This window comes from Oncorhynchus mykiss, chromosome 15 (genome assembly GCF_057628025.1).
Source record: "Oncorhynchus mykiss isolate SJ-2025 chromosome 15, ASM5762802v1, whole genome shotgun sequence".
In the NCBI taxonomy this organism is placed as follows: domain Eukaryota; kingdom Metazoa; phylum Chordata; class Actinopteri; order Salmoniformes; family Salmonidae; genus Oncorhynchus; species Oncorhynchus mykiss.
Window position 1 is genome coordinate 5,162,619 of NC_143036.1, and position 23,642 is coordinate 5,186,260.

The window sequence follows — 23,642 nt, forward strand, 5'->3', positions numbered from 1 at the left end:
TCACAGCAGCAAGATTTGTGACCTGTTGCCATAAAAAAAAGGTCAACCAGTGAAGAACAAACACCATTGTAAATTAAACCTATATTTATGTTTACTTATTTTCCCTTTTGTACTTTAACCATGTGCACATCATTACAACACTGTATATAGATATAATATTACATTTGAAATGTGTTTATTCCTTTGGAACTTCTGTGAGTGTAATGTTTACTGATAATTTTTTATTTTCTATTTCACTTGCTTTGGCAATGTTAACATATGTTTCTCATACCAATAAAGCCCATTGAATAGAGAGAGAGAGAGAGAAACTCAGTGGGTGAGAAAGGGAGGAACTCTGGGTGAGAAAGGGAGGAACTCAGTAGGTGAGAGAGAGAGAGAGAGAGGGAGGGAGGGAGGAACTCAGTGAGAGAGAGAGAGGGAGGGAGGAACTCAGTGGGAGAGAGAGAGGGAGGGAGGAACTCAGTGGGAGAGAGAGAGAATCTCAGGTTTGGTGTGTGGTTAGTCTACAAGCAGTCGGGGGCGGAAACACTAGACAGACAGACACACTGACAGAGTGACTGATCTGTGTGTGAACAGTGGAGCTGAGCTGTGTTCGTGGATTGACGCTTTTCTTCAGCTCAACCTGCTGGTAAACAGAAGGGCTGTGTGGACGCAGGAATTTCAGGTCACGAGGGCTCCAGCAGCGGACCAGTGTTGTAGTTAATCTGAGCTGGGGTAGGGAGTATGTCTACTGTGTCCTGCTTGATTGAAGATTGTCCCTGTCCTTCTTACTCTGACAGTATGGGAGATCTGAAAACACACTGAGTAGAAGACACACTCACACAGAGAGACGCGGAGACGACACACACACACACACACACACACATTGTAATTTTGGAGAGACTATTTCAGCCTCTTGTGGAATCCTTGGAGGTCCCAACTTGGCCCCCCCTCCCCTGTATTTTTGTCCCTGACGATGGCGTCAGCCGTGGATTATGTGTTGTTGCTGGTAGCTGCCGTGCTGGGACCGTACCACGTTGGGGTGGAAGGAGGGTGCGCTGGGAAGTGCTGCCGGGGTTCAGACATCACCTGTGCAACGGCAGACTGGCGGATGGACCGTGTGTACGGCACCTGCTACTGCGACGAGGGCTGCCTCAGGACCAAAGACTGTTGCTATGACTACCCCAACGAGTGCCCAGGTAAGGAGGATGGGTGGAGTCTCTACAGTAACGGTTGTCATGAATTGCCCCAAATGTTGCCCTATTCCCTATGTAGTGCACAACTTTTGACCAGGGTCTATAGCACTATATGTGACGTTTGTTTAACTAGGCAAGTCAGTTAAGAACAAAATAACAAATATTTATTTACAATGATGGCCTACCGGAGAACAGTGGGTTTAACTACCTTGTTCAGGGGCAGAACGACAGACTTTTACCTCGTCGTGCTCGGAGATTCGATCTAGCAACCTTTCGGTTACTGGCCCAACGCTCCAACCACTAGGCTACCTGGAGCCACAATAGTGTAATGATGATGGAGAATCGTGGGCCGTCTATGTTATTATGAAAGCCTGGAAATGGTATATACAGTGAAGTATTCAGACCCCTTGGATGCCATTTGAATTAGTGAACCATATAGTATATGGAAAATATTGCCATTTTGGATGCATTCCACAGTATCTGGCCAGAGAAACAATGGATGCATTCTACAGTATCTGTCCAGAGAAACAATGGATGCATTCTACAGTCTCTGGCCAGAGAAACAATGGATGCATTCTACAGTATCTGGCCAGAGAAACAATGGATGCATTCTACAGTATCTGTCCAGAGAAACAATGGATGCATTCTACAGTATCTGGCCAGGGAAACAATGGATGCATTCTACAGTCTCTGGCCAGAGAAACAATGGATGCATTCTACAGTATCTGGCCAGAGAAACAATGGATGCATTCTACAGTCTCTGGCCAGAGAAACAATGGATGCATTCTACAGTATCTGGCCAGAGAAACAATGGATGCTTTCTACAGTATCTGGCCAGAGAAACAATGGATGCATTCTACAGTCTCTGGCCAGAGAAACAATGGATGCATTCTACAGTCTCTGGCCAGAGAAACAATGGATGCATTCTACAGTATCTGGCCAGAGAAACAATGGATGCATTCTACAGTATCTGGTCAGAGAAACAATGGATGCATTCTACAGTATCTGGCCAGAGAAACAATGGGTGCATTCTACAGTCTCTGGCCAGAGAAACAATGGATGCATTCTACAGTATCTGGCCAGAGAAACAATGGATGCATTCTACAGTATCTGGCCAGGGAAACAATGGATGCATTCTACAGTCTCTGGCCAGAGAAACAATGGATGCATTCTACAGTATCTGGCCAGAGAAACAATGGATGCATTCTACAGTCTCTGGCCAGAGAAACAATGGATGCATTCTACAGTATCTGGCCAGAGAAACAATGGATGCATTCTACAGTCTCTGGCCAGAGAAACAATGGATGCATTCTACAGTATCTGGCCAGAGAAACAATGGATGCATTCTACAGTCTCTGGCCAGAGAAACAATGGATGCATTCTACAGTATCTGGCCAGAGAAACAATGGATGCATTCTACAGTATCTGGCCAGAGAAACAATGGATGCATTCTACAGTATCTGGTCAGAGAAACAATGGATGCATTCTACAGTATCTGGCCAGAGAAACAATGGGTGCATTCTACAGTCTCTGGCCAGAGAAACAATGGATGCATTCTACAGTATCTGGCCAGAGAAACAATGGATGCATTCTACAGTATCTGGCCAGGGAAACAATGGATGCATTCTACAGTCTCTGGCCAGAGAAACAATGGATGCATTCTACAGTATCTGGCCAGAGAAACAATGGATGCATTCCACAGTCTCTGGCCAGGGAAACAATGGATGCATTCTACAGTATCTGGCCAGAGAAACAATGGATGCATTCTACAGTCTCTGGCCAGAGAAACAATGGGTGCATTCTACAGTCTCTGGCCAGAGAAACAATGGATGCATTCTACAGTCTCTGGCCAGAGAAACAATGGATGCATTCTACAGTATCTGGCCAGAGAAACAATGGATGCATTCTACAGTATCTGGCCAGAGAAAACAATGGATGCATTCTACAGTATCTGGCCAGAGAAACAATGGACGCCTTCTACAGTCTCTGGCCAGAGAAACAATGGGTGCATTCTACAGTATCTGGCCAGAGAAACAATGGGTGCATTCTATAGTGTCTCGCTAGAGAAACAATGGGTGCATTCTACAGTATCTGGCCAGAGAAACAATGGGTGCATTCTACAGTATCTGTCCAGAGAAACAATGGGTGCATTCTACAGTCTCTGGCCAGAGAAACAATGGGTGCATTCTACAGTATCTGGCCAGAGAAACAATGGATGCATTCTACAGTATCTGGCCAGAGAAAACAATGGATGCATTCTACAGTATCTGTCCAGAGAAACAATGGACGCATTCTACAGTATCTGTCCAGAGAAACAATGGGTGCATTCTACAGTCTCTGGCCAGAGAAACAATGGGTGCATTCTACAGTATCTGGCCAGAGAAACAATGGACGCATTCTACAGTATCTGGCCAGAGAAAACAATGGATGCATTCTACAGTATCTGTCCAGAGAAACAATGGACGCATTCTACAGTATCTGTCCAGAGAAACAATGGATGCATTCTACAGTATCTGGCCAGAGAAACAATGGGTGCATTCTACAGTATCTGGCCAGAGAAACAATGGGTGCATTCTACAGTATCTGTCCAGAGAAACAATGGATGCATTCTACAGTATCTGGCCAGAGAAACAATGGATGCATTCTAGAGTATCTGGCCAGAGAAACAATGGGACTTAAACCCTTATCTAATTTTACCACTCGACTGTTTTACACTTTACCTCTGTCCTCTAACCCAGGGATTTTCAAACTTTTCTTGCCCAGGGACCCCCGCAAACCGGCAATGGCAAGCTGAAGTAATCAACCTTTCAACATCAATAGATTTGGTCGACAGTGCTATTATGTTGACCTTTCAGTCCCCACAGGTCATTGGAGGAGGAAGTGTGAACTCTAACACAGTCTATTAGCTAGAACGGTATCTTTGCGGCGTAGTGAAAAAGTTGCGGTTGTAAAGCTGATTTTCTGCAATTCTTCACATTTCTACACATTTCTTCATTGAGTTGACAAAACTTATATTCATCAATTTCTGACATTTTTTATTTTGAATTTCCTGCATAAGTAAAATCAGAATTAAGCCTCTTCTGCCATTCGTTCCATTTAGACTGGTTTGGACTTCTCCCTGACCAAGATGGCTGCCGTTTTCAAACCACTCTGGAGCTTTAAGGGTTTATGACATCATAGCCCCTCTAGTAATGGAATCTGATCTCTATGGTTAGGTTACTCTGACTGATCTGATATAAAACTATGCTGTCTAGTTTCAATCGTAACTCATTTACTTTGTATGAATGTGCGGACAGGATGGAATTATGGACAAATATGTCAGGAATGCACTTCTATTAATCATTATCTGTGTCCCGGATAGCACCTTATTTACAATGTAGTGTACTACATCCGTAATTGAATAGGATCTCTGTGGTAATTACTGTAGGAGTTAGCCAAGCAGAGTGTACCTAATACCCGACACATCAAAGACCAGGTACTCAGAGAGCGTGTGGAGAGCATTGAAAAGAGAACAACAGGATTAAATGGGTCAGTGACTGGATCCAATTCATTCAGCTTTACAGTTACATTGAGATCACTCAACGCTGTACAGAAACACTAATCCTTCAAATCCAAGGGTGTGTCCCAAATGGCACCCTATTATTTTAGGGCTCTGGCCTAAAGTAGCGCACTATATCGTGAATAGGGTGCCATAGGGTTCTGGTCAAAAGTAGTGCACTATAGAGGGAATAGGGTGCCATAGGGCTCTGGTCAAAATTAGTGCACTTTATATAGAGAATAGGGTGCCATAGGGTTCTGGTCAAAATGAGTGCACTTTATAGGGAATAGGGTGAATATTGAGCAGTCAGCTGAGCGAACTGTACACACCCTTGACTTGTTCCGTCTTCAGTGTTACAGGGATGGCTTAAAATGTCACAGAACTTCAGTCGTCAAACTAACATCACCTCAGGGGTTTTCTCTCCTGGCACAGAGGACTCACAGGGCGTGCAGGCTTTAGTTCCAACCCAGCGCTAACTAATTTGATTCAGCTAATCAAAGCCTTGATGATTTGGTAGGTGCGTTTATGCTAGGCTGGAACTAAAGCATGTACATCCACCAACCAGGAGTGAAGGACATGGCAAGTGTATGAATATTAGGTAACGATTCCCTGAATGTTCCATTAAAGATGCATGTGTGTCATAGACAGTGTTATGTAGCAATGCTACTAATGCACCGTCAATGAAGCGTTAATGATACTCTATATAGCTTTGATCTCACACACGTGTGTGTGTGTGTTTATAGGTGTTTATGAAGATACTCAATGCAAATTATTACACTGTTGTCTCTCGTCCAGCCCAGTCGTGTGTGGTGACTGACTGGAGTCACTGGAGCGGTTGTGCCCAGCCCTGCCAGCGGTCCAGGAGGGTCCGGTGAGCCCTGTGTGTTATTTATTAGTCCTGTTGACAGCCCAATTAGTGGGAATATATCTGATTTGTCAAAAGACCAATTAGTGGCAAAAGATCAGAATTGGGCTTCTTGTGTAAACCGGTCTTTTGTCCAACACTGAAGAATCACATTAGATATAATAAGTGGGCTTAACACGAGTGTTATCTTCTGGGATTGATTTATTTGTACTTTTAAAATGCTTTAAAACCCAATAATCTATGAATCATCAATGGATTGTAGGCAGCGCCACATTGAGCAGGAGCCCAGGAACAGTGCAGATCCATGTCCCAGTCTGGAGGAGCAGGCTGGCTGCATGGACTACCAGTCAAACCATGGAGAGATCTGCACTCACAACACAGGTACATTAAACTAAACCAACTGAGTCACACTGTTGCATGGTTTTAACCTGGGGACTGTGTTGGTCCCTCTCCAGGTCCTGGTTATAACCAGGGGACTGTGTTGGTCTCTCTCCAGGTCCTGGTTATAACCAGGTGACTGTGTTGGTCTCTCTCCAGGTCCTGGTTATAACCAGGGGACTGTGTTGGTCTCTCTCCAGGTCCTGGTTATAACCAGGGGACTGTGTTGGTCTCTCTCCAGGTCCTGGTTATAACCAGGGGACTGTGTTGGTCTCTCTCCAGGTCCTGGTTATAACCAGGGGACTGTGTTGGTCTCTCTCCAGGTCTTGGTTATAACCAGGGGACTGTGTTGGTCTCTCTCCAGGTCTTGGTTATAACATGGGGACTGTGTTGGTCTCTCTCCAGGTCCTGGTTATAACCAGGGGACTGTGTTGGTCTCTCTCCAGGTCCTGGTTATAACCAGGGGACTGTGTTTGTCCCTCTCCAGGTCCTGGTTATAACCAGGGGACTGTGTTGGTCTCTCTCCAGGTCTTGGTTATAACATGGGGACTGTGTTTGTCCCTCTCCAGGTCCTGGTTATAACCAGGGGACTGTGTTGGTCTGTCTCCAAGTCCTGGTTATAACATGGGGACTGTGTTGGTCTCTCTCCAGGTCCTGGTTATAACCAGGGGACTGTGTTGGTCTGTCTCCAAGTCCTGGTTATAACATGGGGACTGTGTTGGTCTCTTTTCAGGTCTTGGTTATAACATGGGGACTGTGTTGGTCTCTCTCCAGGTCCTGGTTATAACATGGGGACTGTGTTGGTCTCTCTCCAGGTCCTGGTTATAACCAGGGGACTGTGTTGGTCTGTCTTCAAGTCCTGGTTATAACCAGGGGACTGTGTTGGTCTCTCTCCAGGTCCAGCTTTCATCACCACCAGGGAGTTTGGTAAAGGAAGAACAAAGCCTGACATCTACGGAGCACCTCTGTACCCTGGGTATGCTGCGTTATGCATGTTTTATGACTGTTCTTAAGGAGAAATGAACAGTTATGAAGGCTTACAGCAAGTTGTACAATGCTCTATTACACTCACATAGGGAAGGGGACGAATCAGATTCAAGGATCCTGTGTTACACACAGTGCCATCAGAAATGTTTCAGACCTCTTGACCTTTTTCCACATTTTGTTGTTATAGCCTGAATTTAAAATTTATACAAGTCTAGAATTTTTTTTTGTCCACTGGCCTACACACAATACTCTATAACGTTTGACATTTTTACAAATGAATTAAAAATGAAAAGCTTAAAATGTTTAGAGTCGATAAGTTTTCAACTCCTTTGTTATGGCAAACCTAAATAAGTTCAAGAGTAACAACGTGGTCTAATAAGTTACATATAAAGATATGACTCACTCTGTGTGCAATAATACTGTTTAACATGAGTTTTGAATGACTCCCTCATCTTTGTACCCCACACATATAACTATCTGTAAGGTCCCTCAGTTGATCAGTGATTTACAAACACAGATTCAACCACAAAGACCAGGGAGGTTTTCCAATGCCTCGCAAAGAAGGGCACCTATTGGTAGATGGGTAAAAACTAAAAAACAGACCTTAAATATCCCTTTGAGCATGGTGAAGTTAATAATTACACTTTGGATGGTGACACCCAGTCACTAAAAAGATACAGGCGTCCTTCCTAACTCAGTTGCCGGGAAAGGAAGGAAACCGCTCAGGGATTTCACCAGAAACCACTGGTGACTGTAAAACAGGTTGGAGTTTATCGGCTGTGATAGGAGAACACTGAGGATGGATCAACAACATTGTAGTTACTCCACAATACTAACATAATTGACAGAGTGAAAAGAAGGAAGCCTGTACAGAATAATAATATTCCAAAGCATGCATCCGGTTTGCAACAAGAAACCAAAGTAATACTGCAAGGAAAATTGACAAAACAATATATTTTTGGTCCTTAATACGAAGTGTTCTTTTTGGGACAATCCAATACATCACATTACTGATACCACTCTCCATATTTTCAAACATAGTGGTGGCTGCATCATGTTATGGGTATGCTTACAAGGATAAAAAAGGATAACAAATAAATGGACAAGCACAGACAAAATCCTAGAGGAAAACATGGTTCAGTCTGCTTTCCACCAAACACTGGGAGATACATTTTCTTTTCAGCAGGACAATAACCTAAAAGACAAGGCCAAATATACTCTGGGGTTGCTTACCAAGAAGGCAGTGAATGTTCCTGACTGGCTGAGTTACAGTTGTAACTTAAATCTACGGCAAGACCTGAAAATGGTTATCAAGCTACGATCAACAACCAATATGACAGAGTTTGAAGAATTTAGAAAACAATAAATGGGCAAATATTGTAGAATCCAGGTGTGGAACGCTGTTAGAGACCTACCCAGGAAGACTCACAGCTCTTAGGGACTTACACAGAAAGACTCACATGTCTTAGAGACTAACCCAGAAAGACTCACAGCTCTTAGAGACTAACCCAGAAAGACACACAGCTGTAATCGCTGCCAAAGGTACTCCTACAAAGTATTGACTCAGGGGTGTGAATACTTATGTAAATTAGATATTTCTGTATATAATTTTTAATAAAGGTGCAAACATTTCTAAAAACTTGTTACACTTTGTCATTATGGTTTATCATGTGTAGATTTGTGAATAATTGTATATATTTTTTGCCCATTTTGAATTCGAGCTGTAACACAACAAAATGTGGAATTAAGTCAAATTCAGTGTATTCAGACCCCTTGAGTTTGTGCACATTTAGTTAAATTAGAGCCCTATTCTAAAATACAAATAAAAAATCCTCATCAATCTACACACAATACCCCATAATGACATCACAATACCCCATAATGACATCACAATACCCCATAATGACATCACAATACCCCATAATGACATCACAATACCCCATAATGACATCACAATACCCCATAATGACATCACAATACCCCATAATGACAAAACAATACCCCATAATGACAAAGCAAAAAGAGGTTATTAGACATTTTTGCAAATGTATTAAAAATAAAAAAAAGGAAATATCACATTTACATAAGTATTCAGACCCTTTACTCAGTACTTTGTTGAAGCACCTTTGGCCTAGATTACAGTCTCGAGTCTTCTTGGGTATGACGCTACAAGCTTGGCACATTGTATTTGGGGAGTTTCTCCCATTCTTCTCTGCAGATCCTCTCAAGCTCTGTCAGGTTGTATTCACTTTGTCATAATGGTGTAGATTGATGAGGAAACACACAATTGAATCCATTTTAGAATAAGGCTGTATCGTAACAAAATGTAGAACAAGTGAAGGGGTCTGAATTCTTTCTGTTCCTCTTTAGTTCAAGGGGGCCTGTGGTACGTACTTCCTTAGTTCATAAGATTTCAACAATCATTCTGGTTTGAAATGTGAGGCACGCCATCGTCACAGCAAAAAGCAACTAGGGATTTTCTACCAAATGAAGTGTTTTCTCACCAGGATATCTAGATCACGCGCGCGCACACACTGGTTTTCATCAGGTATGAAACATGATTAACATCACATGTACAAAGTATCTGGACTAACAATTGGCAAAGTTTCTCTGAACGCACGCACGCACGCACGCACGCACGCACGCACACACACACACACACACACACACACACACACACACACACACAGAGACACACACAGAGACACACACACACACACGCACACACACACACACACACACACACACACACACACACACACACACACACACACACACACACACACACACACACACACACACACACACACACACACACACACACACAGAGACACACACACACACACACACACACACACACACACACACACACACACACACACACACACACACACACACACCATCTGAAATGTGAAGTCCAAGCTCCCTCCTGCAACCCTGTAATTCAAACTGTCATTATTCAAACCAATTACTTTTGTTGGCATGGCACCCTATAGGCCCTGGTCTAAAGTAGTGCACTATACTCCCTATAGGCCCTGGTCTAAATTAGTGCACTATACTTCCTATAGGACCTGGTCTAAAGTAGTGCACTATACTCCCTATAGGCCCTGGTCTAAAGTAGTGCACTATACTCCCTATAGGCCCTGGTCTAAAGTAGTGCACTATACTCCCTATAGGCCCTGGTCTAAAGTAGTGCACTATACACCCTATAGGCCCTGGTCTAAAGTAGTGCACTATACTCCCTATAGGCCCTGGTCTAAAGTAGTGCACTATACTCCCTATTGGCCCTGGTCTAAAGTAGTGCACTATACTCCCTATAGGCCCTGGTCTAAAGTAGTGCACTATACTCCCTATAGGACCTGGTCTAAAGTAGTGCACTATACTCCCTATAGGCCCTGGTCTAAAGTAGTGCACTATACACCCTATAGGCCCTGGTCTAAAGTAGTGCACTATACTCCCTATTGGCCCTGGTCTAAAGTAGTGCACTATACTCCCTATAGGCCCTGGTCTAAAGTAGTGCACTATACTCCCTATAGGACCTGGTCTAAAGTAGTGCACTATACTCCCTATAGGCCCTGGTCTAAAGTAGTGCACTATACTCCCTATAGGCCCTGGTCTAAAGTAGTGCACTATACTCCCTATAGGCCCTGGTCTAAAGTAGTGCACTATACTCCCTATAGGCCCTGGTCTAAAGTAGTGCACTATACTCCCTATAGGCCCTGGTCTAAAGTAGTGCACTATACTCCCTATAGGCCCTGGTCTAAAGTAGTGCACTATACTCCCTATAGGCCCTGGTCTAAAGTAGTGCACTATACTCCCTATAGGCCCTGGTCTAAAGTAGTGCACTATACTCCCTATAGGCCCTGGTCTAAAGTAGTGCACTATACTCCCTATAGGACCTGGTCTAAAGTAGTGCACTATACTCTTTATAGGACCTGGTCTAAAGTAGTGCACTATACTCCCTATAGGCCCTGGTCTAAAGTAGTGCACTATACTTCCTATATGCCCTGGTCTAAAGGAGTGCACTATACTCTTTATAGGCCCTGGTCTAAAGTAGTGCACTATACTCCCTATAGGACCTGGTCTAAAGTAGTGCACTATACTCCCTATAGGCCCTGGTCTAAAGTAGTGCACTATACTCTTTATAGGACCTGGTCTAAAGTAGTGCACTATACTCTTTATAGGACCTGGTCTAAAGTAGTGCACTATACTTCCTATAGGCCCTGGTCTAAAGGAGTGCACTATACTCCCTATAGTTCTAGGTCTAAAGTAGTGCACTATACTCCCTATAGGCCCTGGTCTAAAGTAGTGCACTATACTACCTATAGGACCTGGTCTAAAGTAGTGCACTATACTCCCTATAGGCCCTGGTCTAAAGTAGTGCACTATACTCTTTATAGGCCCTGGTCTAAAGTAGTGCACTATACTCTTTATAGGCCCTGGTCTAAAGGAGTGCACTATACTCTTTATAGGACCTGGTCTAAAGTAGTGCACTATACTCTTTAAAGGACCTGGTCTAAAGTAGTGCACTATACTCCCTATAGGTATTGGTCTAAAGTAGTGCACTATACTCCCTATAGGCCCTGGTCTAAAGTAGTGCACTATACTCTTTATAGGACCTGGTCTAAAGTAGTGCACTATACTCCCTATAGGTATTGGTCTAAAGTAGTGCACTATACTCCCTATAGGCCCTGGTCTAAAGTAGTGCACTATACTCTTTATAGGACCTGGTCTAAAGTAGTGCACTATACTCCCTATAGGTATTGGTCTAAAGTAGTGCACTATACTCCCTATAGGCCCTGGTCTAAAGTAGTGCACTATACTCTTTATAGGACCTGGTCTAAAGTAGTGCACTATACTCTTTATAGGACCTGGTCTAAAGTAGTGCACTATACTTCCTATAGGCCCTGGTCTAAAGGAGTGCACTATACTCCCTATAGTTCTAGGTCTAAAGTAGTGCACTATACTCCCTATAGGCCCTGGTCTAAAGTAGTGCACTATACTACCTATAGGACCTGGTCTAAAGTAGTGCACTATACTCCCTATAGGCCCTGGTCTAAAGTAGTGCACTATACTCTTTATAGGCCCTGGTCTAAAGTAGTGCACTATACTCTTTATAGGCCCTGGTCTAAAGGAGTGCACTATACTCTTTATAGGACCTGTTCTAAAGTAGTGCACTATACTCTTTATAGGACCTGGTCTAAAGTAGTGCACTATACTCTTTATAGGACCTGGTCTAAAGTAGTGCACTATACTCCCTATAGTTCCTGGTCTAAAGTAGTGCACTATACTCCCTATAGGTCCTGGTCTAAAGTAGTGCACTATACTCTTTATAGGACCTGGTCTAAAGTAGTGCACTATACTCTTTATAGGACCTGGTCTAAAGTAGTGCACTATACTCTTTATAGGACCTGGTCTAAAGTAGTGCACTATACTCCCTATAGGTATTGGTCTAAAGTAGTGCACTATACTCCCTATAGGTCCTGGTCTAAAGTAGTGCACTATACTCTTTATAGGACCTGGTCTAAAGTAGTGCACTATACTCCCTATAGGTATTGGTCTAAAGTAGTGCACTATACTCCCTATAGGCCCTGGTCTAAAGTAGTGCACTATACTCTTTATAGGACCTGGTCTAAAGTAGTGCACTATACTCCCTATAGGTATTGGTCTAAAGTAGTGCACTATACTCCCTATAGGCCCTGGTCTAAAGTAGTGCACTATACTCTTTATAGGACCTGGTCTAAAGTAGTGCACTATACTCCCTATAGGCCCTGGTCTAAAGTAGTGCACTATACTCCCTATAGGCCCTGGTCTAAAGTAGTGCACTATACTCCCTATAGGCCCTGGTCTAAAGTAGTGCACTATACTCCCTATAGGCCCTGGTCTAAAGTAGTGCACTATACTCCCTATAGGCCCTGTTCTAAAGTAGTGCACTATACTCCCTATAGGCCCTGGTCTAAAGTAGTGCACTATACTCCCTATAGGCCCTGGTCTAAAGTAGTGCACTATACTCCCTATAGGCCCTGGTCTAAAGTAGTGCACTATACTCCCTATAGGACCTGGTCTAAAGTAGTGCACTATACTCTTTATAGGACCTGGTCTAAAGTAGTGCACTATACTCCCTATAGGCCCTGGTCTAAAGTAGTGCACTATACTTCCTATATGCCCTGGTCTAAAGGAGTGCACTATACTCTTTATAGGCCCTGGTCTAAAGTAGTGCACTATACTCCCTATAGGACCTGGTCTAAAGTAGTGCACTATACTCCCTATAGGCCCTGGTCTAAAGTAGTGCACTATACTCTTTATAGGACCTGGTCTAAAGTAGTGCACTATACTCTTTATAGGACCTGGTCTAAAGTAGTGCACTATACTTCCTATAGGCCCTGGTCTAAAGGAGTGCACTATACTCCCTATAGTTCTAGGTCTAAAGTAGTGCACTATACTCCCTATAGGCCCTGGTCTAAAGTAGTGCACTATACTACCTATAGGACCTGGTCTAAAGTAGTGCACTATACTCCCTATAGGCCCTGGTCTAAAGTAGTGCACTATACTCTTTATAGTTCCTGGTCTAAAGTAGTGCACTATACTCTTTATAGGCCCTGGTCTAAAGGAGTGCACTATACTCTTTATAGGACCTGGTCTAAAGTAGTGCACTATACTCTTTAAAGGACCTGGTCTAAAGTAGTGCACTATACTCCCTATAGGTATTGGTCTAAAGTAGTGCACTATACTCCCTATAGGCCCTGGTCTAAAGTAGTGCACTATACTCTTTATAGGACCTGGTCTAAAGTAGTGCACTATACTCCCTATAGGTATTGGTCTAAAGTAGTGCACTATACTCCCTATAGGCCCTGGTCTAAAGTAGTGCACTATACTCTTTATAGGACCTGGTCTAAAGTAGTGCACTATACTCCCTATAGGTATTGGTCTAAAGTAGTGCACTATACTCCCTATAGGCCCTGGTCTAAAGTAGTGCACTATACTCTTTATAGGACCTGGTCTAAAGTAGTGCACTATACTCTTTATAGGACCTGGTCTAAAGTAGTGCACTATACTTCCTATAGGCCCTGGTCTAAAGTAGTGCACTATACTCCCTATAGGTATTGGTCTAAAGTAGTGCACTATACTCCCTATAGGCCCTGGTCTAAAGTAGTGCACTATACTCTTTATAGGACCTGGTCTAAAGTAGTGCACTATACTCTTTATAGGACCTGGTCTAAAGTAGTGCACTATACTCCCTATAGGGCCTGGTCTAAAGGAGTGCACTATACTCCCTATAGGCCCTGGTCTAAAGTAGTGCACTATACTCCCTATAGTTCTAGGTCTAAAGTAGTGCACTATACTCCCTATAGGCCCTGGTCTAAAGTAGTGCACTATACTACCTATAGGACCTGGTCTAAAGTAGTGCACTATACTCCCTATAGGCCCTGGTCTAAAGTAGTGCACTATACTCTTTATAGGCCCTGGTCTAAAGTAGTGCACTATACTCTTTATAGGCCCTGGTCTAAAGGAGTGCACTATACTCTTTATAGGACCTGTTCTAAAGTAGTGCACTATACTCTTTATAGGACCTGGTCTAAAGTAGTGCACTATACTCTTTATAGGACCTGGTCTAAAGTAGTGCACTATACTCCCTATAGTTCCTGGTCTAAAGTAGTGCACTATACTCCCTATAGGTCCTGGTCTAAAGTAGTGCACTATACTCTTTATAGGACCTGGTCTAAAGTAGTGCACTATACTCTTTATAGGACCTGGTCTAAAGTAGTGCACTATACTCTTTATAGGACCTGGTCTAAAGTAGTGCACTATACTCCCTATAGGTATTGGTCTAAAGTAGTGCACTATACTCCCTATAGGTCCTGGTCTAAAGTAGTGCACTATACTCTTTATAGGACCTGGTCTAAAGTAGTGCACTATACTCCCTATAGGTATTGGTCTAAAGTAGTGCACTATACTCCCTATAGGCCCTGGTCTAAAGTAGTGCACTATACTCTTTATAGGACCTGGTCTAAAGTAGTGCACTATACTCCCTATAGGTATTGGTCTAAAGTAGTGCACTATACTCCCTATAGGCCCTGGTCTAAAGTAGTGCACTATACTCTTTATAGGACCTGGTCTAAAGTAGTGCACTATACTCCCTATAGGTATTGGTCTAAAGTAGTGCACTATACTCCCTATAGGCCCTGGTCTAAATTAGTGCACTATACTCCCTATAGGCATTGGTCTAAAGTAGTGCACTATACTCCCTATAGGCCCTGGTCTAAAGTAGTGCACTATACTCCCTATAGGCCCTGGTCTAAAGTAGTGCACTATACTCCCTATAGGCCCTGGTCTAAAGGAGTGCACTATACTCCCTATAGTTCCTGGTCTAAAGTAGTGCACTATACTCTTTATAGGACCTGGTCTAAAGGAGTGCACTATACTCCCTATAGTTCCTGGTCTAAAGTAGTGCACTATACTCCCTATAGGCCCTGGTCTAAAGTAGTGCACTATACTCCCTATAGGCCCTGGTCTGAAGGAGTGCACTATACTCCCTACAGTTCCTGGTCTAAAGTAGTGCACTATACTCCCTATAGGGCCTGGTCTAAAGTAGTGCACTATACTCCCTATAGGGCCTGGTCTAAAGTAGTGCACTATACTCCCTATTGGTCCTGGTCTAAAGTAGTGCACTATACTCTTTATAGGACCTGGTCTAAAGTAGTGCACTATACTCTTTATAGGACCTGGTCTAAAGTAGTGCACTATACTCCCTATAGGCCCTGGTCTAAAGTAGTGCACTATACTCTTTATAGGACCTGGTCTAAAGTAGTGCACTATACTCTTTATAGGACCTGGTCTAAAGTAGTGCACTATACTCCCTATAGGTATTGGTCTAAAGTAGTGCACTATACTCCCTATAGGCCCTGGTCTAAATTAGTGCACTATACTCCCTATAGGCATTGGTCTAAAGTAGTGCACTATACTCCCTATAGGCCCTGGTCTAAAGTAGTGCACTATACTCCCTATAGGCCCTGGTCTAAAGTAGTGCACTATACTCCCTATAGGCATTGGTCTAAAGTATTGCACTATACTCCCTATAGGCCCTGGTCTAAAGTAGTGCACTATACTCCCTATAGTTCCTGGTCTAAAGTAGTGCACTATACTCCCTATAGGCCCTGGTCTAAAGGAGTGCACTATACTCCCTATAGTTCCTGGTCTAAAGTAGTGCACTATACTCCCTATAGGGCCTGGTCTAAAGTAGTGCACTATACTCCCTATAGGTCCTGGTCTAAAGTAGTGCACTATACTCCCTATTGGTCCTGGTCTAAAGTAGTGCACTATACTCTTTATAGGACCTGGTCTAAAGGAGTGCACTATACTCCCTATAGTTCCTGGTCTAAAGTAGTGCACTATACTCCCTATAGGCCCTGGTCTAAAGTAGTGCACTATACTCCCTATAGGCCCTGGTCTGAAGGAGTGCACTATACTCCCTACAGTTCCTGGTCTAAAGTAGTGCACTATACTCCCTATAGGGCCTGGTCTAAAGTAGTGCACTATACTCCCTATAGGTCCTGGTCTAAAGTAGTGCACTATACTCCCTATTGGTCCTGGTCTAAAGTAGTGCACTATACTCTTTATAGGACCTGGTCTAAAGTAGTGCACTATACTCTTTATAGGACCTGGTCTAAAGTAGTGCACTATACTCCCTATAGGCCCTGGTCTAAAGTAGTGCACTATACTCTTTATAGGACCTGGTCTAAAGTAGTGCACTATACTCCCTATAGGTATTGGTCTAAAGTAGTGCACTATACTCCCTATAGGCCCTGGTCTAAAGTAGTGCACTATACTCTTTATAGGACCTGGTCTAAAGTAGTGCACTATACTCCCTATAGGTATTGGTCTAAAGTAGTGCACTATACTCCCTATAGGCCCTGGTCTAAAGTAGTGCACTATACTCTTTATAGGACCTGGTCTAAAGTAGTGCACTATACTCCCTATAGGTATTGGTCTAAAGTAGTGCACTATTCTCCCTATAGGCCCTGGTCTAAATTAGTGCACTATACTCCCTATAGGCATTGGTCTAAAGTAGTGCACTATACTCCCTATAGGCCCTGGTCTAAAGTAGTGCACTATACTCCCTATAGGCCCTGGTCTAAAGTAGTGCACTATACTCCCTATAGGCCCTGGTCTAAAGGAGTGCACTATACTCCCTATAGGCCCTGGTCTAAAGGAGTGCACTATACTCCCTATAGTTCCTGGTCTAAAGTAGTGCACTATACTCCCTATAGTGTTAGGGTGCGTGAATGAGGACCCAAAAGCGAATTAACGTAAACAGAGCTTCTTTAATAACGAAACATACGTAGGCTCAGATGGACCGGCAGATTCCGACAGGACAGGACAAGGTTGCAGCAAACATGACGATAGTCTGGTTCAGGCATGAGTAACACAAACGAGAATCCGACAAAGACAGGAGCAGAAACAGAGAGAGATATAGAGACCTAATCAGAGGGAAAAAGGGAACAGGTGGGAAAAGGGGTGAATGAGGTAGTCAGAGAAGACAAGGAACAGCTGGGGGAAAGAGGGGAAGAACGGTAACCTAGTACGACCAGCAGAGGGAGACAGGGTGAAGAGAAAGGACAGAAACAAGACACAACATGACAATACATGACAGTACCCCCCCACTCACCGAGCGCCTCCTGGCGCACTCGAGGAGGAAACCTGGCGGCAACGGAGGAAATCATCAATCAGCGAACGGTCCAGCACGTCCCGAGAGGGAACCCAACTCCTCTCCTCAGGACCGTACCCCTCCCAATCCACTAAGTACTGATGACCACGGCCCCGAGGACGCATGTCCAAAATCTTATGGACCCTGTAGATAGGTGCGCCCTCGACAAGGATGGGGGGGGGGGGGGGAAGACGAGCGGGGGCGCGAAGAACGGGCTTAACACAGGAGACATGGAAGACCGGGTGGACGCGACGAAGATATCGCGGAAGAAGAAGTCGCACTGCGACAGGATTAATGACCTGAGAAATACGGAACGGACCAATGAACCGCGGGGTCAACTTGCGAGAAGCCGTCTTAAGGGGAAGGTTCTGAGTGGAGAGCCAAACTCTCTGACCGCGACAATATCTAGGACTCTTAGTTCTACGCTTATTAGCAGCTCTCACAGTCTGCGCCCTATAACGGCAAAGTGCAGACCTGACCCTCTTCCAGGTGCGCTCGCAACGTTGGACAAAAGCCTGAGCGGAGGGGACGCTGGACTCGGCGAGCTGAGATGAGAACAGCGGAGGCTGGTACCCGAGGCTACTCTGAAAGGGAGATAGCCCGGTCGCAGACGAAGGAAGTGAGTTGTGGGCGTATTCTGCCCAGGGGAGCTGTTCTGACCAAGACGCAGGGTTACGAAAAGAAAGACTGCGTAAGATGCGACCAATAGTCTGATTGGCCCGTTCTGCTTGACCGTTAGACTGGGGGTGAAAGCCGGAAGAGAGACTGACGGAAGCCCCAATCAAACGACAAAACTCCCTCCAAAATTGAGACGTGAATTGCGGACCTCTGTCCGAAACGACGTCTGACGGAAGGCCATGAATTCTGAAAACATTCTCGATGATGATTTGTGCCGTCTCTTTAGCAGAAGGAAGCTGTCGAGGGCGGATACCTCCCAGTTGCATAGGCTCAGCACCCGAGCCGGCAGAGGAAGATGGTAGTGATGCGGAGAGGGGGGCAACGGAGAATGCGAGCTCCTTTCCACGAGCTCGGTGACGAAGATCAACCCGTCGCTCAATGCGAATAGCGAGTTCAATCAAGGAATCCACGCTGGAAGGAACCTCCCGGGAGAGAATCTCATCCTTTACCTCTGCGCGGAGACCCTCCAGAAAACGAGCGAGCAAAGCCGGCTCGTTCCAGCCACTGGAGGCAGCAAGAGTGCGAAACTCAATAGAGTAGTCTGTTATGGATCGATTACCTTGACATAGGGAAGACAGGACCCTGGAAGCCTCCTCCCCAAAAACAGATCGATCAAAAACCCGTATCATCTCCTCCTTAAAGTCCTGATACTGGTTAGTACACTCAGCCCTTGCCTCCCAGATTGCCGTGCCCCACTCACGAGCCCGTCCAGTAAGGAGAGATATGACGTAGGCGACACGAGCAGTGCTCCTGGAGTAAGTGTTGGGCTGGAGAGAAAACACAATATCACACTGGGTGAGGAACGAGCGGCATTCAGTGGGCTCCCCAGAGTAACACGGCGGGTTATTGATTCTGGGCTCCGGAGATTCGAAAGCCCTGGAAGTGGCCGGTGGATCGAGGCGGAGATGGTGAACCTGTTCTGTGAGATTGGAGACTTGGGTGGCCAGGGTCTCAACGGCATGTCGAGCAGCAGACAATTCCTGCTCGTGTCTGCCTAGCATCGCTCCCTGGATCTCGACGGCTGAGTGGAGAGGATCCGAAGTCGCTGGGTCCATTCTTGGTCGGATTCTTCTGTTAGGGTGCGTGAATGAGGACCCAAAAGCGAATTAACGTAAACAGAGCTTCTTTAATAACGAAACATACGTAGGCTCAGATGGACCGGCAGATTCCGACAGGACAGGACAAGGTTGCAGCAAACATGACGATAGTCTGGTTCAGGCATGAGTAACACAAACGAGAATCCGACAAAGACAGGAGCAGAAACAGAGAGAGATATAGAGACCTAATCAGAGGGAAAAAGGGAACAGGTGGGAAAAGGGGTGAATGAGGTAGTCAGAGAAGACAAGGAACAGCTGGGGGAAAGAGGGGAAGAACGGTAACCTAGTACGACCAGCAGAGGGAGACAGGGTGAAGAGAAAGGACAGAAACAAGACACAACATGACAATACATGACATATAGGGCCTGGTCTAAAGTAGTGCACTATACTCCCTATAGGTCCTGGTCTAAAGTAGTGCACTATACTCCCTATTGGTCCTGGTCTAAAGTAGTGCATTATACTCCCTATAGGCCCTGGTCCAAAGTAGTGCACTATACTCCCTACAGTTCCTGGTCTAAAGTAGTGCACTATACTTCCTATAGGCCCTGGTCTAAAGGAGTGCACTATACTCCCTATAGTTCTAGGTCTAAAGTAGTGCACTATACTCCCTATAGGCCCTGGTCTGAAGGTGTGCACTATACTCCCTATAGGCCCTGGTCTAAAGTAGTGCACTATACTCCCTATAGGCCCTGGTCTAAAGTAGTGCACTATACTTCCTATAGGCCCTTGTCTAAAGTAGTGCACTATACTCCCTATAGGTCCTGGTCTAAAGTAGTGCACTACATAGGGAATTAGGGTGCCATAGGGCCCTGGTCTAAAGTAGTGCACGATATAGGGAATAGGGTGCCATTTAGGATGTACACTGTGTGGAATGGTAGGTATGATATTTCAAACCCCTCCTCCGTCAGGTTCTGTATGGAGTATAAGATGGAGTCTCTGACTACCCACTGTACGGTGGAGAACAGACCACACGCCCTCTGGATGCAGTACCTACGTGAGGGCTACACGGTGTGTGTGGCGTGCCAACCCCCCGCCATGCGTAACCATAGCGGCAGCTGCCAGGGAGACGGACAAGAATCCAACAGGTACGGAGTCACGGACGGATCATTTTTTAAAGACGTTTGGTATTATAAAGAAAGTCATGTAAGCCTTGTTCGAGTCAGTGCAGCTATGTAGTTGTATGTTGTATGTTGTATGTTGTATGTTGTAGTTAGGCTTTGATGTCCAAGCCCCTGGAAATGGCACTAGTTGATTGATCATACGTTATTACATGTGTCAATGTGTAGACTATATGAGATCGTATATTCTTAGTTTGTATATTCTATATCTGTATTCTTAGTTTGTGGTAACATTTGACTGGTGCACGAGTTTATCCAAACAGTTGCATAGATGAAGACTAGTCTAGTCAGGATAGGATACATTTGTTATTATTATATATTTTTTTAACTGAAAGGTGAAAAATGTTTTCACACACAGTAGTTGTGTTGTCGTCAGCGTGATCTTTGTGCTGCAGTGGATTTGACCCCTCACCACTCCTGTTAGAATGACCTTTCCGAACATGTATATGTAAATATATATGTAGACATGTAAATATATATGTAGATATGTAAATATATATGTGTATATATGTAAATATATATGTAGATATGTAAATATATATGTGTATATGTGTAAATATATATGTAGATATGTAAATATATATGTGTATATGTGTAAATATATATGTAGATATGTAAATATATATGTGTATATGTGTAAATATATATGTATATATGTAAACATATATGTGTATATATGTAAATATATATGTATATATGTGTATATATGTATGTATTTCCCCTGGTATCTCCAGGTCCTTTAACCCTGTGTATCATGGACTGCCTCCACCAGTCCAGTATTATTGGTTTTGTCAGAAGTATTGAACGACTATAGAGGAAAATAAAAACAGGTGTTCTTAGTGGAAAAGTGTCTATTGTTCTGTGAGGAGCTGCTCCATTGGCTGGCTGTCAGCCATATTAACCCATGACCTGTGAGGAGCTGCTCCATTGGCTGGCTGTCAGCCATATTAACCAATGTCCTGTGAGGAGCTGCTCCATTGGCTGGCTGTCAGCCATATTAACCAATGACCTGTGAGGAGCTGCTCCATTGGCTGGCTGTCAGCCATATTAACCAATGACCTGTGAGGAGCTGCTCCATTGGCTGGCTGTCAGCCATATTAACCAATGACCTGTGAGGAGCTGCTCCATTGGCTGGCTGTCAGCCATATTAACCAATGACCTGTGAGGAGCTGCTCCATTGGCAGGCTGTGGGCCATACTAACCAATGACCTGTGAGGAGTTGCTCCATAGGCAGGCTGTGGGCCATACTAACCAATGACCTGTGAGGAGCTGCTCCATAGGCAGGCTATGGGCCATACTAACCAATGACCTGTGAGGAGCTGCTCCATAGGCAGGCTGTGGGCCATACTAACCTGTGAGGAGCTGCTCCATAGGCTGGCTGTGGGCCATACTAACCTGTGTCCTGTGAAGAGCTGCTCCATAGGCAGGCTGTGGGCCATACTAACCTATGACCTGTGTGTTTTACAGTGAGGAGCTGCTCCATTGGCAGGCTGTGGGCCATACTAACCTGCGTCCTGTGTGTTTTACAGTGAGGAGCTGCTCCATTGGCAGGCTGTGGGGAACTCTGGCTGTCGAGGAACGTGGAAGAAGGTCCAGAGAACAGCATACTGCTCCTGTCCTCACGTCCACAGCTTCCTATTCATATAAACACACAGGAAGTCTTACTTGCGGTCCTACTTGCAACCTTATTCCCTATATGGTGCACTGCTTTAGACCAGAACCCTATGGCACCCTATTCCCTATATAGTGCACTACTTTAGACCAGAGCCCTATGGCACCCTATTCCCTATATAGTGCACTACTTTAGACCAGAGTCCTATGGCACCCTATTCCCTACATAGTGCACTACTTTAGACCAGAGCCCTATGGCACCCTATTCCCTATGTAGTGCACTACTTTAGACCAGTCAAACAGTATCCTTGTCCTAGAGAGACGTACATGGTTGACACAGCGTCACCCCAGGGTAAGGCCAACACGAAACACAGCCCTTCTTCTACGGGCTTCTAAAATCCCCTATGGGGAAAAATTAATGAGGGGAAAAAAATGATTGGATCCATTTTTGACGCTAGGTTTTTATGATAATTATAGGGCTCTGGTCAACAGTAGGGAATAGGGTGACTGGTAATATATAGGGCTGTGGTCAACAGTAGGGAATAGGGTGACTGGTAATATATAGGGCTCTGGATAGGGTGACTGGTAGTCTATAGGGCTGTGGTCAACAGTAGGGAATAGGGTGACTGGTAATATATAGGGCTCTGGTCAACAGTAGGAAAGAGGGTGACTGGTAATATATAGGGCTCTGGATAGGGTGACTGGTAGTCTATAGGGCTGTGGTCAACAGTAGGGAATAGGGTGACTGGTAATATATAGGGCTCTGGTCAACAGTAGGGAAGAGGGTGACTGGTACTCCATAGGGCTCTGGTCAACAGTAGGGAATAGGGTGACTGGTAATATATAGGGCTCTGGTCAACAGCAGGGAATAGGGTGACTGGTAATCTATAGGGCTCTGGTCAACAGTAGGGAATAGGGTGACTGGTAGTCCATAGGGCTCTGGTCAACAGTAGGGAAGAGGGTGACTGGTAATATATAGGGCTCTGGTCAACAGTAGGGAGTAGGGTGACTGGTAATCTATAGGGCTCTGGTCAACAGTAGGGAATAGGGTGACTGGTAGTCTATAGGGCTCTGGTCAACAGTAGGGAATAGGGTGACTGGTAATATATAGGGCTCTGGTCAACAGTAGGGAATAGGGTGACTGGTAGTCTATAGGGCTCTGGTCAACAGTAGGGAATAGGGTGACTGGTAATCTATAGGGCTCTGGTCAACAGTAGGGAATAGGGTGACTGGTAGTCTATAGGGCTCTGGTCAACAGTAGGGAATAGGGTGACTGGTAATATATAGGGCTGTGGTCAACAGTAGGGAATAGGGTGACTGGTAATCTATAGGGCTCTGGTCAACAGTAGGGAATAGGGTGACTGGTAATATATAGGGCTGTGGTCAACAGTAGGGAATAGGGTGACTGATAATCTATAGGGCTCTGGTCAACAGTAGGGAATAGGGTGACTGGTAATATATAGGGCTGTGGTCAACAGTAGGGAATAGGG

General features: G+C 44.7%; 1 protein-coding gene across 1 annotated transcript; it reads left to right on the forward strand.

Annotated features, from left to right (window-relative positions):
* Positions 1-427: 427 nt before the first annotated feature.
* On the forward strand, positions 428-22,334 carry sbspon (somatomedin B and thrombospondin type 1 domain containing). The gene is made up of 6 exons (XM_036945672.2): positions 428-1,178; positions 5,509-5,584; positions 5,841-5,959; positions 6,854-6,932; positions 20,332-20,508; positions 22,071-22,334. The coding sequence occupies exons 1-6, from the start codon at positions 956-958 to the stop codon at positions 22,186-22,188; spliced, it is 792 nt and encodes a 263-aa protein (XP_036801567.2). The 5' UTR covers positions 428-955; the 3' UTR covers positions 22,189-22,334.
* The last annotated feature ends 1,308 nt before the right edge of the window (positions 22,335-23,642 follow it).

Excerpts from the sequence above, each read along its gene's own strand:
- sbspon (XM_036945672.2), top strand. The coding sequence starts at position 956 with ATGGCGTCAGCCGTGGATTATGTGTTGTTGCTGGTAGCTGCCGTGCTG. Across the intron at positions 1,179-5,508 it reads CTACCCCAACGAGTGCCCAG|CCCAGTCGTGTGTGGTGACT; the intron begins GTAAGGAGGATG and ends TCTCTCGTCCAG. Across the intron at positions 20,509-22,070 it reads GACGGACAAGAATCCAACAG|TGAGGAGCTGCTCCATTGGC; the intron begins GTACGGAGTCAC and ends TGTGTTTTACAG.